Below are 12,354 nucleotides of genomic sequence, written 5' to 3'. Positions count from 1 at the left end.
CCTTCATTGTACAAAAAGGCAAGGATATGTTGTCCTTTTACCCTTTGCAGGGTTGTAGTTTTCTATAATTTTAAATGGAGAAGCTATTCTGTCTCTTTTCATAATTAAATGAATATACTACATAAACACATTTATTACGAGAAATACATAAGGATACTCATAAAAAGAAATTGAGAGACGTGAGCAAAAGGGGCAAATAATGTTTTCCAATCGAGGACATTACAGAGCATTCTAGTGGTAGAGGGAGACAAATGCATCTCAGAGATTTCTGACTGAAACTTGACTCTTCAACATTGGTGTTTCCTTTCATTTAGATGGAAATGCTGTGTGATCTATCATAATTATTCGGATATGGATAGCTTCCCTAGACATATTATAATTGTGAACAGCAATTAGGGATTAAAAAAAATAATTATCTGTGTGTGTGCACCTTTCCATTTGTAACAGCCAGGACATGGACAGACATTATTGGGTAATTTATCAGGGAATAAATAGGGTGCTACTTTGCTGTGTAATGACCCCATAGTAATGGACACAGCTCCTGAGCCATAAAACAGTCTCCACTTGACCTTGTCTTTGAACATGACTAGATCCCTCCCATCACACTCATCAAATGTGCGTCAGTGCACCACATGCCACCCTAGTAGGAGTGTGAACTCTTCAGTTGGACTCTGGTGATGATGACACCTGCACTGCGGACCCACCTGTCCAGTGTGATATTGACCTACGTGGCCTTTTCACCTGTTGTTTTACAATACATGTTGTTTGCTGTAGGTTAAATATATAATTGATTGGATCTACTGTATTTGCTGATATTATTGTTTGCCTGTGCCAAAATACTTGAGTTGACCACATATGGTTAAGTGATAATGCCCAAAAAGTGTTGTTAGGGCAAACTATGTCAATATATTCTCCAAACACCGGCTTCAAGGGCGTTATCACTTTTACACAACGGGTTACTAACATATTCAAATAATGACTGACATATTTTCATTAAAAATGTGTTTTTTTTTAATGAATTTATTCATACTATTTCAACCTTCCACAAGGATTGCTACCCAAGCTGTCTGGTAATTCGTTCTTTCGGGTCGGTTGCCACAGGCACGACCCAGTCGTTCAGTCTTTTTGTTCTGTGTCTATGGAGGTGACCCAGTCATTCGTTTGAAACGTTCCATTGCCATACTGGCTGGCAACGTTCTTATCCCTTGCTTGCTAGCTAGCCAACTACGGCTAACTTACAGTCACGTCAAACAGTGCAGAAGAATAACAACAGTAGCTGCATTTGTTTAAACTGTTTTCTAGTGACATTTATTTGGATACATCCATAACAATGAGCTAATGAGCTGCAATTTGCCTGGCTTAGAAAATGTGCTCTCTCATCAGGACACAGTTGTTCAGAAGAACTAGTCAACAACACAGCTAACACAATCACTTCAAACTGAAGTTGGAAAGACTGCAAAATTGTTTGACCTTTTCAATTTACATTTCTTTGTATATATCCATAAAAATGATGCCAGCTGATTCATGATTTTGCTGGCTGAGAAACGCTGCCTGACTGTGTGTCTCGTCCCGACATGTTCATTACTATGGGACAGCTGGAGATCAAATTTGAATATGTAAACAATGTTGCAAATGTCGGAGAGACAGACAGCAAGGTCTATCCAAATCTCCGCAGTTGAAAACTAAATGTTAATCTAAAAGAAATGTGAGATAACATCTAGATGCTTTTTATAGTGGAGATCAAGTTTATACATTGTCTGGCTGGGCTGATGAGACAGTGGATTGCGCAGTCAGATGGAACAGAGTAAATAGGCATTTTAAGGTCATAGATTTAGCCAGTGCTAACTTGAGGAATAGACACCGGCTGGAATGCGATTTTAACCAATCAGTATTCAGGATTAGAACCACCCATTGTATAATAAGTCATTATCAGATATGTTGTTTTTGTATTCTAACCATTGTTCAGTGTGATTGACTAAACCAGACGATGGAGGCTCTCAGCTGCCTAGGTTAAAAGCACCAGGTGAGTGTGTTTGTTTCACAAACTAGTCAAAAGGCTAGGAGAACCACACTGCGTGCACACACACACACAAATCCATGTTTGGACGAACAATGGTATGTTTGTGCATGAAGCCTTTGGCGTAAAAAGGATTCTGTGATGTAGTAACAGGTGAGTCTGTTACTAGGGAAAGTATCCCGACCCCTTGACTTTTTCCACATTTTGTTACATTACAGCCTTATTCTAAAATTGATTAAATTGTTTTTTTCCCCTCATCAATCTACACACAATACCCCACAATGCAAAAGCAAAAACAGGTTTTTAGAAGTGTTTTCTAATAAATTAAAATAAAAAAACTGATATCACATTTATATAAGTATTCAGACCTTTAACTCAGTACTTTGTTGAAGCACCTTTGGCAGTGATTACAGCCTTGATTCTTCTTTGGTATTACACTACAAGCTTGGCGCACCTGTATTTTGGGAGTTTCTCCCATTCTTCTCTGCAGATCCTCTCAAGCTCTGTCAGGTTGGTTGGGGACGGTTGCTGCACAGCTATTTTCAGGTCTCCAAAGATTTTTGATCGGGTTCAATTCCGGGCTCTGGCTGGGCCACTCAAGGACATTCAGAGACTTGTCCTGAAGCCACTCCTGGGTTGTCTTGGCTGTGTGCTTAGGGTCATTGTCCTGTTGGGAGGTGAACCTCCGCCCCCAGTCTGAGGTCCTGAGCACTCTGGAGCAGGTTTTCATAAAGGATCTCTCTGTACTTTTGCTCCTTTCATCTTTCCCTCGATCCGGACTAGTCTCCCAGTCCCTGTCACTGAAAAAACATCCCCATAGTATGATGCTGCCACCACCGTGCTTCACCGTAGGGATGGTGCCAGGTTTCTTCCAGATGTGACGCTTGGCATTCAGTTCAATCTTGGTTTCATCAGACCAGAGAATCTTGTTTTAGGTGCTTTTTGACAAACTCCAAGCAGGCTGTCATGTACCTTTTACTGAAGAGTGGCTTCCGTCTGGCCACTCTACCATAAAGGCCTGATTGTTTGAGTGCTGCAGAGATGGTTGTCCTTCTTGAAGGTTCTCTAGAGCTCTCTCAGTGTGACCATCGGGTTCTTGGTCCCCTTCCTAACCAAGGCCCTTCTCCCCCGATTGCTTAATTTGGCCAGGCGGCCAGGTCTAGGAAGAGTCTTGGTGGTTCCAAACTTCTTCAATTTAAGAATGATGGAGTGTTCTTGGGGACCTTCAATGCTGCAGAAATGTTTTGGTACCGTTCCCCAGATCTGTGCCTTGACACAATCCTGTCTCGGAGCTCTACGGAGAATTCCTCCATCCTCATGGCTTGGTTTTTGCTCTGACATTCACTGTCAACTGTGGGACCTTAGATAGACAGGTATGTGCCTTTCCAAATCATGTCCAATCAAGTTGTATTTACCACAGGTGGACTCCAATCAAGTTGTAGAAACATCTCAAGGATGATCAATGGAAACAGGATATACCTGAACTCAATTTAATAAATAGCTAACAATCTTTTTTTTGCTTTGTCATTATGTGTTATTTTGTGTAAATTGCTGAGGATTTCTATTTATTTAATCCATTTAACAAAATGTGGGAAAAGTCAAGGGGTCTGAATACTTTCCAAAGGCACTGTATGTGGGTCAGAAGTATGTGTCCCCATGTTGAAAAACCTCAGATTGAAATGGCTGTACTTACACTAAAACATGGCAGCTAATGCAACACATGGGTGTGTCTGCTTAATGACTGTTGTGTATTTGTGTCACAACACTACCGCTCTGTGGTATTAATCACCCACATGACATCCCAGATGTGTCATGTGGGGGTCAAAGCCCCCCAAAGTAATCTGTTGGGTAGACGACCTACCTCAGTTGACTCTCTGGTAACCTTCTGCTCTACCAGCAGGCTTAACTATGCCAATAACCACTATTCAAGAAGGTGAAACCCTGACACACACTCAAACAAACACTTAACCACTCACTCATGCAAGTGTGACTGATAAGGGGACTGTTACATGGGTGGACCTTGCTCTCTGTAGAGGTAGATGTATATGGGGGAGTGAAGCTACATTTGGTTTCACCTGAAGGTGGAGTCCCTCTATTTACTAGGTCTGATTCAACATGAAATTAACCTTGGATCCATTTTAGTCATCGCTCTGAGAGTCTTCAACAAGTAAGTTATTAGAATGATGTATGTCAATGTATATTGGATCTCAATAGGAATATTTCCTAAAGAAAAATGCAATTTAAAAATGATCTTGTTTCTGGTTGTTGAGGGAAAGACTTAGGGAGGAAGTATGATTCTGTCGGTACTCTGAATGGACGGATCTGTGAGACTGCAATTATTGAAATATATATTGTTTCAGCAATATATTTTGTTTTATTAATGTTTGTTAGAGAATAGAAGTTATTAAGATATAATGTTTCTGTTTCTGTCGTTGGGCTGTAGTGAGTCTTTGATCAGCGATCAATCAGAGAATGTGTGTGTTTTTGTGAACAGGGGATTTCCTCACACAACATTCCTTGGTGAAAAATGTAGTGTTCAGAGCTCAGGTCTGTTTGAATGTGTACAGTATTTTGCTGCCCGCTGGGTTGTTTCCATACCATTGTCTTTTTTGTTTTTATATTACAGGCAGGGAATATTAGCATGACTGTTACCTGGGCAACATGGCCAGTGTTTTCTTCACGTTGCTTTTACTCTATGCAACAGGTGAGCAGATCTGAATATTTTTTGCACACATATACACATTTGACACACTACATTGCGCTATCCCATAAACTCACAATTGAAACAAATCTACTGAATATGACAGGATGTGGACAAAATCCATAGTTGACGTCGCAATTGGGATTACCCAAACATTTACCTGTTCATGAGAATAGATATTAGTGAATAAACATCAAAACTCTATTTCACTGAACAGCATTAGAACCCAGCTCAGCATATAATTTATCCCTGGCTTCATCTTGCCCTAGTTAGACTGGTCTCGTTTGGGAGTGATTAAAGCTGTTAATTTCACATGGAGGCCTTCTCATGTTTATCACAGCCATGCAGAGAAATACAGGTCTCTGATTTAACATGCCTAATGGATACTGCTTTACGTTGACTACACCAGGCTATAATATTGCTTCCTTCTTAAGGAAACTTTATGAGTCAGGTCTCATCATTAGGATAGTGCAGTTGTTGTTTTTTTTTCTCCAATCACTTTGGTGCAATTTCCCCAAGTATGTGGTACATTTTCACAACTCCAAGCACAAAAATCTAAACAGATCATCAAAATGGCTCATGTTTCTAAACTCGAAGCACGTTTGATTGACTGAGTACATTTATATATTTGTACCTCATAAATGTATCCATTTGACATCAATTTATGTTAGAAGGTAAAACCAAATCAAATATGGATGTGGCTGTGAATACTGTACATCATTCTCCATCCGCAAGTGTGATTCACTCTTGTGTGCTACCATTTGGAGTGTAGTGTACAATTCACTGCTGAAATACTTTGGTTATATATGCAAATATATTCCACTCATTATCTGAATTTCATTGATACACTCACTGTAAGCTGATGAATTTTGTCAAGCATGGAGACAGGCGATACTGTATCAGTTGAAAATGTTGCATGGGGCAGACATGGAATACATGGGTCTCGGCTCCGCCCTGTGCAACTGGGTCCTGGACTTCCTGACGGGCCGCCCCCAGGCGATGAGTGTAGGTAACAACATCTCCACCCCAGTTGATCCTCAACACTGGGTCCCCACAAGGGTGCGTTCTCAGTCCATCTCCTGTACTCCCTGTTCACCCACGACTGCGTGGCCATGCACACCTCCAACTCAATCATCAAGTTTGCAGACGACACTACAGTGGTAGGCTTGATTACCAACAACAATGAGACGGCCTACAGGGAGGAAGTGAGGGCCCTCGGAGTGTGGTGTCAGGAAAATAACCTCGCACTCAATGTCAACAAAACAAAAGAGATGATTGTGGACTTCAGGAAACAGCAGAGGGAGCAGCCCCCTATCTACATTGACGGGACAGTAGTGGAGAGGGTGGAGAGTTTTAAGTTCCTCGGCGTACACATCACGGACAAACTGAAATGGTCCACCCACACAGACAGCATGGTGAAGAAAGCGCAGCAGCGCCTCTTCAACCTCAGGAGGCTGAAGAAATTTGTCTTGTCACCAAAAACACTCACAAACTCTTACAGATGCACAATCGAGAGCATCCTGTCAGGCTGTATCACCGCCTGGTACGGCAGCTGCTCCGCCCAAAACCGGAAGGCTTTCCAGAGGGTAGTGAGGTCTGCACAACGCATCACCGGGTGCAAACTACCTGCCCTCCAGGACACCTACACCACCCGATGTCACAGGAAGGCCAAAAAGATCATCAAGGACAGCAACCACCCGAGCCACTGCCTGTTCACCCCGCTAACATACAGAAGGCAAAGTCAGTACAGGTGCATCAAAGCTGGAACCGAGAGACTGAAAAACAGCTTCTATCTCAAGGCCATCAGACTGTTAAACAGCCATCACTAACATTGAGTGGCTGCTGCCAACATACTGACTCAACTCAAACCACTTTAATAATGGGAAAATGAATGTAATCAATTTATCACTAGCCACTTTATATTATTTCTATTATATAATGTTTACATAACCTACATTATTCATCTCATATGTATATACTGTACGCTTTACCATCTACTGCATCTTGGCATCTTGATGTAATTAGATGTATCACTAGCCACTTTAAACAATGCCACTTTATATGTTTTCATAACCTACATTACTCATCTCATATGTATGTACTGTACTCTATACCATCAATGCATCTTGCCATCCTGATGTAATGTATCACTAGCCACCTTAAACAATGCCACTTTATATGTTTTCATAACCTACATTACTCATCTCATATGTATATACTGTACTCCATACCATCTACTGCATCTTGCCTATGCTGTTCGGCCATCACTCATTTATATATTTTTATGTACATATTCGTATTCATTCCTTTACACTTGTGTGTACAAGGTAGTTGTTGTGGAATTGTTAGGTTATATTACTTGTTAGATATTACTGCATGGTCGGAACTAGAAGCACAAGCATTTCGCTACACTTGCATTAACACCTGCTAACCATGTGTACATGACAAATAAATGTGATTTGATTTGATACCATGCTACATTTTTACAGTAGCCAACTGCTTTACAATACCCCTATTTCTGATGATTTGTCCTACGTGTGTAGCCTACTGTATAAGGATTATGAAACTAAGACTGAAATACTTCTCAACATGCTCACAACCTGCCATTGGATACAAGTTATATTTAAAAAAAAAATTGTGCATGTCAAGTAATAGTCAAATACTGTATGGAAAATTATATTGACCATCAATTATTATTTATATTCAGCATTTCAAAATAACAGTTTTGAAATAAGTACCTTGCATTTTTTGCTATTGGATTAAGTTGTTGTTGAAATTACTAAATGGTGAGCCTATAATTATCTGATGTATGGGTGACTTAATAAAATGTGCTCATGATATTATACAGAAAAGTTAGATTTAAATTTTGCATGAATGGTTCAGGGGTGAAAGATATGAAACCCCAATGAATGCACAAAGGTTCTGAACATAAGATAGGGGTCATTACAAGTGTTATCAGTTTAGTTTTGTACTTAGAGCTTTGAAAATATACCACTTATATCTAGTGGTGGACAAAGTACCCAATTGTCATACTTGAGTAAATGTAAAGACACAGTGCATTCGGAAAGTATTCAGACCCCTTCCCTTTTTCCACATTTTGTTACGTTACAGCTTTATTCTATCAATCTACACACAATACCCCACAATGACAAAGCAAAAACAGGTTTTTAGAGATGTTTGCAAATATATATACACTGCTCAAAAAAATGAAGGGAACACTAAAATAACACATCCTAAATCTGAATGAATGAAATAATCTTATTAAATACTTTTTTCTTTACATAGTTGAATGTGCTGACAACAAAATCACACAAAAATAATCAATGGAAATCCAATTTATCAACCCATGGAGGTCTGGATTTGGAGTCACACTCAAAATTAAAGTGGAAAACCACACTACAGGCTGATCCAACTTTGATGTAATGTCCTTAAAACAAGTCAAAATGAGGCTCAGTAGTGTGTGTGGCCTCCACATGCCTGTATGACCTCCCTACAATGCCTGGGCATGCTCCTGATGAGGTGGCGAATGGTCTCCTGAGGGATCTCCTCCCAGACCTGGACTAAAGCATCCGCCAACTCCTGGACAGTCTGTGGTGCAACGTGGTGTTGGTGAATGGAGCGAGACATGATGTCCCAGATGTGCTCAATTGGATTCAGGTCTGGGGAATGGGTGGGCCAGTCCATAGCATCAATGCCTCCCTCTTACAGAAACTGCTGACACTCCAGCCACATGAGGTCTAGCATTGTCTTGCATTAGGAGGAACCCAGGGCCAACCGCACCAGCATATGGTCTCACAAGGGGTCTGAGGATCTCATCTCGGTACCTAATGGCAGTCCGGCTACCTCTGGCGAGCACATGGAGGGCTGTGCGGCCCCCCAAAGAAATGCCACCCCACACCATAACTGACCCACCGCCAAACCGGTCATGCTGGAGGATGTTGCAGGCAGCAGAACGTTCTCCACGGCATCTCCAGACTCTGTCACGTCTGTCACATGTGCTCAGTGTGAACCTGCTTTCATCTGTGAAGAGCACAGGGCGCCAGTGGCAAATTTGCCAATCTTGGTGTTCTCTGGCAAATACCAAACGTCCTGCACGGTGTTGGGCTGTAAGCACAACCCCCACCTGTGGACATCGGGCCCTCATACCACCCTCATGGAGTCTGTTTCTGACCGTTTGAGCAGACACATGCACATTTGTGGCCTGCTGGAGGTCATTTTGCAGGGCTCTGGCAGTGCTCCTCCTGCTCCTCCTTGCACAAAGGCGGAGGTAGCGGTCCTGCTGCTGGGTTGTTGCCCTCCTACGGCCTCCTCCACGTCTCCTGATGTACTGGCCTGTCTCCTGGTAGCGCCTCCATGCTCTGGACACTACGCTGACAGACACAGCAAACCTTCTTGCCACAGCTCGCATTGATGTGCCATCCTGGATGAGCTGCACTACCTGAGCCACTTGTGTGGGTTGTAGACTCCGTCTCATGCTACCACTAGAGTGAAAGCACCGCCAGCATTCAAAAGTGACCAAAACATCAGCCAGGAAGCATAGGAACTGACAAGTGGTCTGTGGTCACCACCTGCAGAACCACTCCTTTATTGGGGGTGTCTTGCTAATTGCCTATAATTTCCACCTGTTGTCTATTCCATTTGCACAACAGCATGTGAAATTTATTGTCAATCAGTGTTGCTTCCTAAGTGGACAGTTTGATTTCACAGAAGTGTGATTGACTTGGAGTTACATTGTGTTGTTTAAGTGTTCCCTTTATTTTTTTGAGCAGTATATATATATATGAATATAAATACCTTATTCACATAAGCATTCAGACACTTTGCTATGAGACTCAGTGCATCCTGTTTCCATTGATCACCCTTGAGATGTTTCTACAACTTGATTGGAATCCACCTGTGGTAAATTCAATTGATTGACAATGATTTGGAAAGACACACACCTGTCTATATAAGGTTCCCAGTTGACAGTGATGTCAGAGCAAAAACCAGTCTATGAGGTCGAAGGAATTGTCTGTAGAGCGCCGAGACAGGATTGTGTCGAGGCACAGATCTGGGGAAGGGTACCAAAACATTTCTGCAGCACTTATGGTCCCCAAGAACACAGTGGTCTCCATCATTCTTGAATGGAAGAAGTTTTGAACCACCAAACTGAGCAATCGGGGGAGAAGGGCCTTGGTCAGGGAGGTGACCAAGAACCCGATGGCCACTCTGACAGAGCTCCAGAGTTTATTTTGTTTAGATGGGAGAACGTTCCAGAAGGACAGCCATCTCTGCAGATGGCTGCAAATCAGGCCTTTATGGTAGAGTGGCCAGACGGAAGCCACTCCTCAGTAAAAGGCACATGACAGCCTGCTTGGAGTTTGCCAAAAGGCACCTAAAGGTCTCCGACCACGAGAAACAAGATTCTCTGGTCTGATGAAACCAAGATTGAACTGTTTGACCTGAATGCCAAGTGTCACTTCTGGAGGAAACCAAGCACCATTCCTACGGTGAAGCATGGTGGTGGCAGCATCATGCTGTAGGGATGTTTTTCCGCAGCAGGGACTGGGAGACTAGTCAGGATCGAGGGAAATATGAACAGATCAAAGTACAGAGAGAGATCCTTGATGAAAACCTGCTCCAGAGCACTCTGGACCTCAGACTGGGGCGAAAGTTCACAACACTAAGCACACAGCCAAGACAACGCAGGAGTGGCTTCGGGACAAGTCTCTGAATGTCCTTGAGTGGCCCAGCCAGGGCCGAACTTGAACCCGATCGAACATGTTTGGAGAGACCTGAAAATAGCTTTGCAGCGACGCTCCCCTTCCAACCTGACAGAGCTTGAGAGGATCTGCAGAGAAGAATGGGAGTAACTCCCCAAATACAGGTGTGACAAGCTTGTAGCGTCATACTCAAGAAGACTCGAGGCTGTAATCGCTGCCAAAGGTGCTTCAGCAAAGTACTGAGTAAAGGGTCTGAATCCTTACAGTATGTAAATGTGATATTTCAATTTTTCTGTCATTATGTAAATTGATGAGGTAAAAAAACAATTTAAATTTTTTTACAAAAAGGCTGTAACGTAACAAAATGTGGAAAAAGTAAAGGGGTCTGAATACTTTCCGAAGGCACTGTACCTTAATAGAAAAATAAAACATATATAGTAAAAGTGAGTCACCCAGTAAAAAGTCGGCACCATTTATTTCAAAAATGATTTTTTTACGCATAGCCAACATTTAGACATAATTTACAAATGAAGCATGTGTGTTTAATGAGTCCGTCAGATCAGAGGTAGTATGGATGACCAAGGACTTTCTGTTGATAAGTGCGTAAATTGGACCATTTTCCTGTGCTGCTAAGCATTAAAAATGTGACGAATACTTTTGGGTGTCAGGGAAAATGTATGGAGTAAAATGTACATTATTTTCTTTAGTAAAAGTAAAAGTAGTCAAAAATATAAATAGTAAAGTGAAGTACAGATACCTCAAAAAACCACTTAAGTAGTACTTTAAAGTATTTTTTACTTAAGTACTTTACTATAATAACAAGAGAGTCGCACAGTCCATATGAATAACCTCCCAGTATAAAAAAAAACACACCAACGTTTCGGCCTCACTGTGCCTTCTTCAGGGTAATGTCATGAATGCTTGAACCAGGTTATGTAGACAAACAGTGGAATTAGTGCAACCAATGACAGTAGTGAGGGGTGTGTCGTAATTTCTAGGTTGATCAGAATTAATTGAGCTAAACTGTTAAAAGACTACAGTGCACAGCATATTGAATATATTATGCCATTGTTATCATTAGCATAACATTAGCATCAACATACAATATTGATTCATTTCATTTCACCTATAAATATTTCCAATTTCATTAAAACATGTTGTTACATGTAATCTTTTGGTTCAACCATAATGCATAATAAGCATCATAAACAGGGGGGACATATTGGGTGTACTCTGATAAGCTGTAGAAAGAATACATTAATTTACAAGACCTGTTTACAGGAAATATAATTGGTCATAAGATGGGCCTGAGATCAAAGTCAATATTCAGAACACTAGGGGTCAATGTGTTTAAAATAGGATATCCAGTAGGCCTCCCTCTGTAATAGTAGGATCTCCATGTTACCTCCTCTCCTTGGTAGAGCAACATGCTCAATGCCTGTGTATTTGAGGGAGGAGATGGGATGGTTAGCTTCAACAAAGTGAGCTGCTATTGGATAGTTAGTGTTCTTACACCTGATAGAGCTGCGGTGTTCAGCTATGCGTTGTTTTAATTGTCTTTTCGTTTGTCCTACGTAGGCTTTCCCACATGTACAGGTGATGAGATAGATTACTCCCTTTGTCTTGCATGAGATGATACCCATAATAGGGATTTTTCAACCTGTATGTGGGAGTCTGGAGAAGGATGTTTTTGTAGTGCTATTGCACTGTGCGCATGAGGCACATTTGTAGTTCCCATTTGGAATGGGTGTCAAGAGTGTCTTAGTGGGCTCAGGGGGCAGGTCAGATCTCACCAAGCTATCCTTAATATTTGCGATCACGCTTATAGACCACCAGTGGGGGCTCCTGTGCAATGTTTTTGTCTGATATGCCAGTGCTTTTTCAGGATTGCTTTCATTTTCTCTCAAACACTTGGTGTACTTAGTGCAAAACAC

General features: G+C 41.6%; 1 protein-coding gene across 4 annotated transcripts in view; it reads left to right on the top strand.

Annotated features, from left to right (window-relative positions):
- The first annotated feature begins 4,098 nt into the window (after window positions 1-4,098).
- igsf5a (immunoglobulin superfamily, member 5a) overlaps window positions 4,099-12,354 on the top strand; it is a 32,241-nt gene continuing 23,985 nt past the window's right edge. For 3 of the 4 annotated variants that reach the window (XM_029691242.1, XM_029691241.1, XM_029691239.1), the window contains exons 1-2: window positions 4,099-4,184; window positions 4,644-4,721. In XM_029691242.1, coding sequence (XP_029547102.1) covers window positions 4,679-4,721 — 43 coding nt within the window. In that variant the 5' untranslated portion in view covers window positions 4,099-4,184; window positions 4,644-4,678. Of the gene's footprint in view, window positions 4,185-4,542; window positions 4,565-4,643; window positions 4,722-12,354 lie in introns of those variants that run through there. The other variant, XM_029691240.1, reaches the window with a different exon arrangement.

The sequence above is a fragment of the Salmo trutta genome, chromosome 15 (assembly GCF_901001165.1).
Source record: "Salmo trutta chromosome 15, fSalTru1.1, whole genome shotgun sequence".
In the NCBI taxonomy this organism is placed as follows: domain Eukaryota; kingdom Metazoa; phylum Chordata; class Actinopteri; order Salmoniformes; family Salmonidae; genus Salmo; species Salmo trutta.
This window is presented reverse-complemented; position numbering and strand designations above follow the sequence as displayed.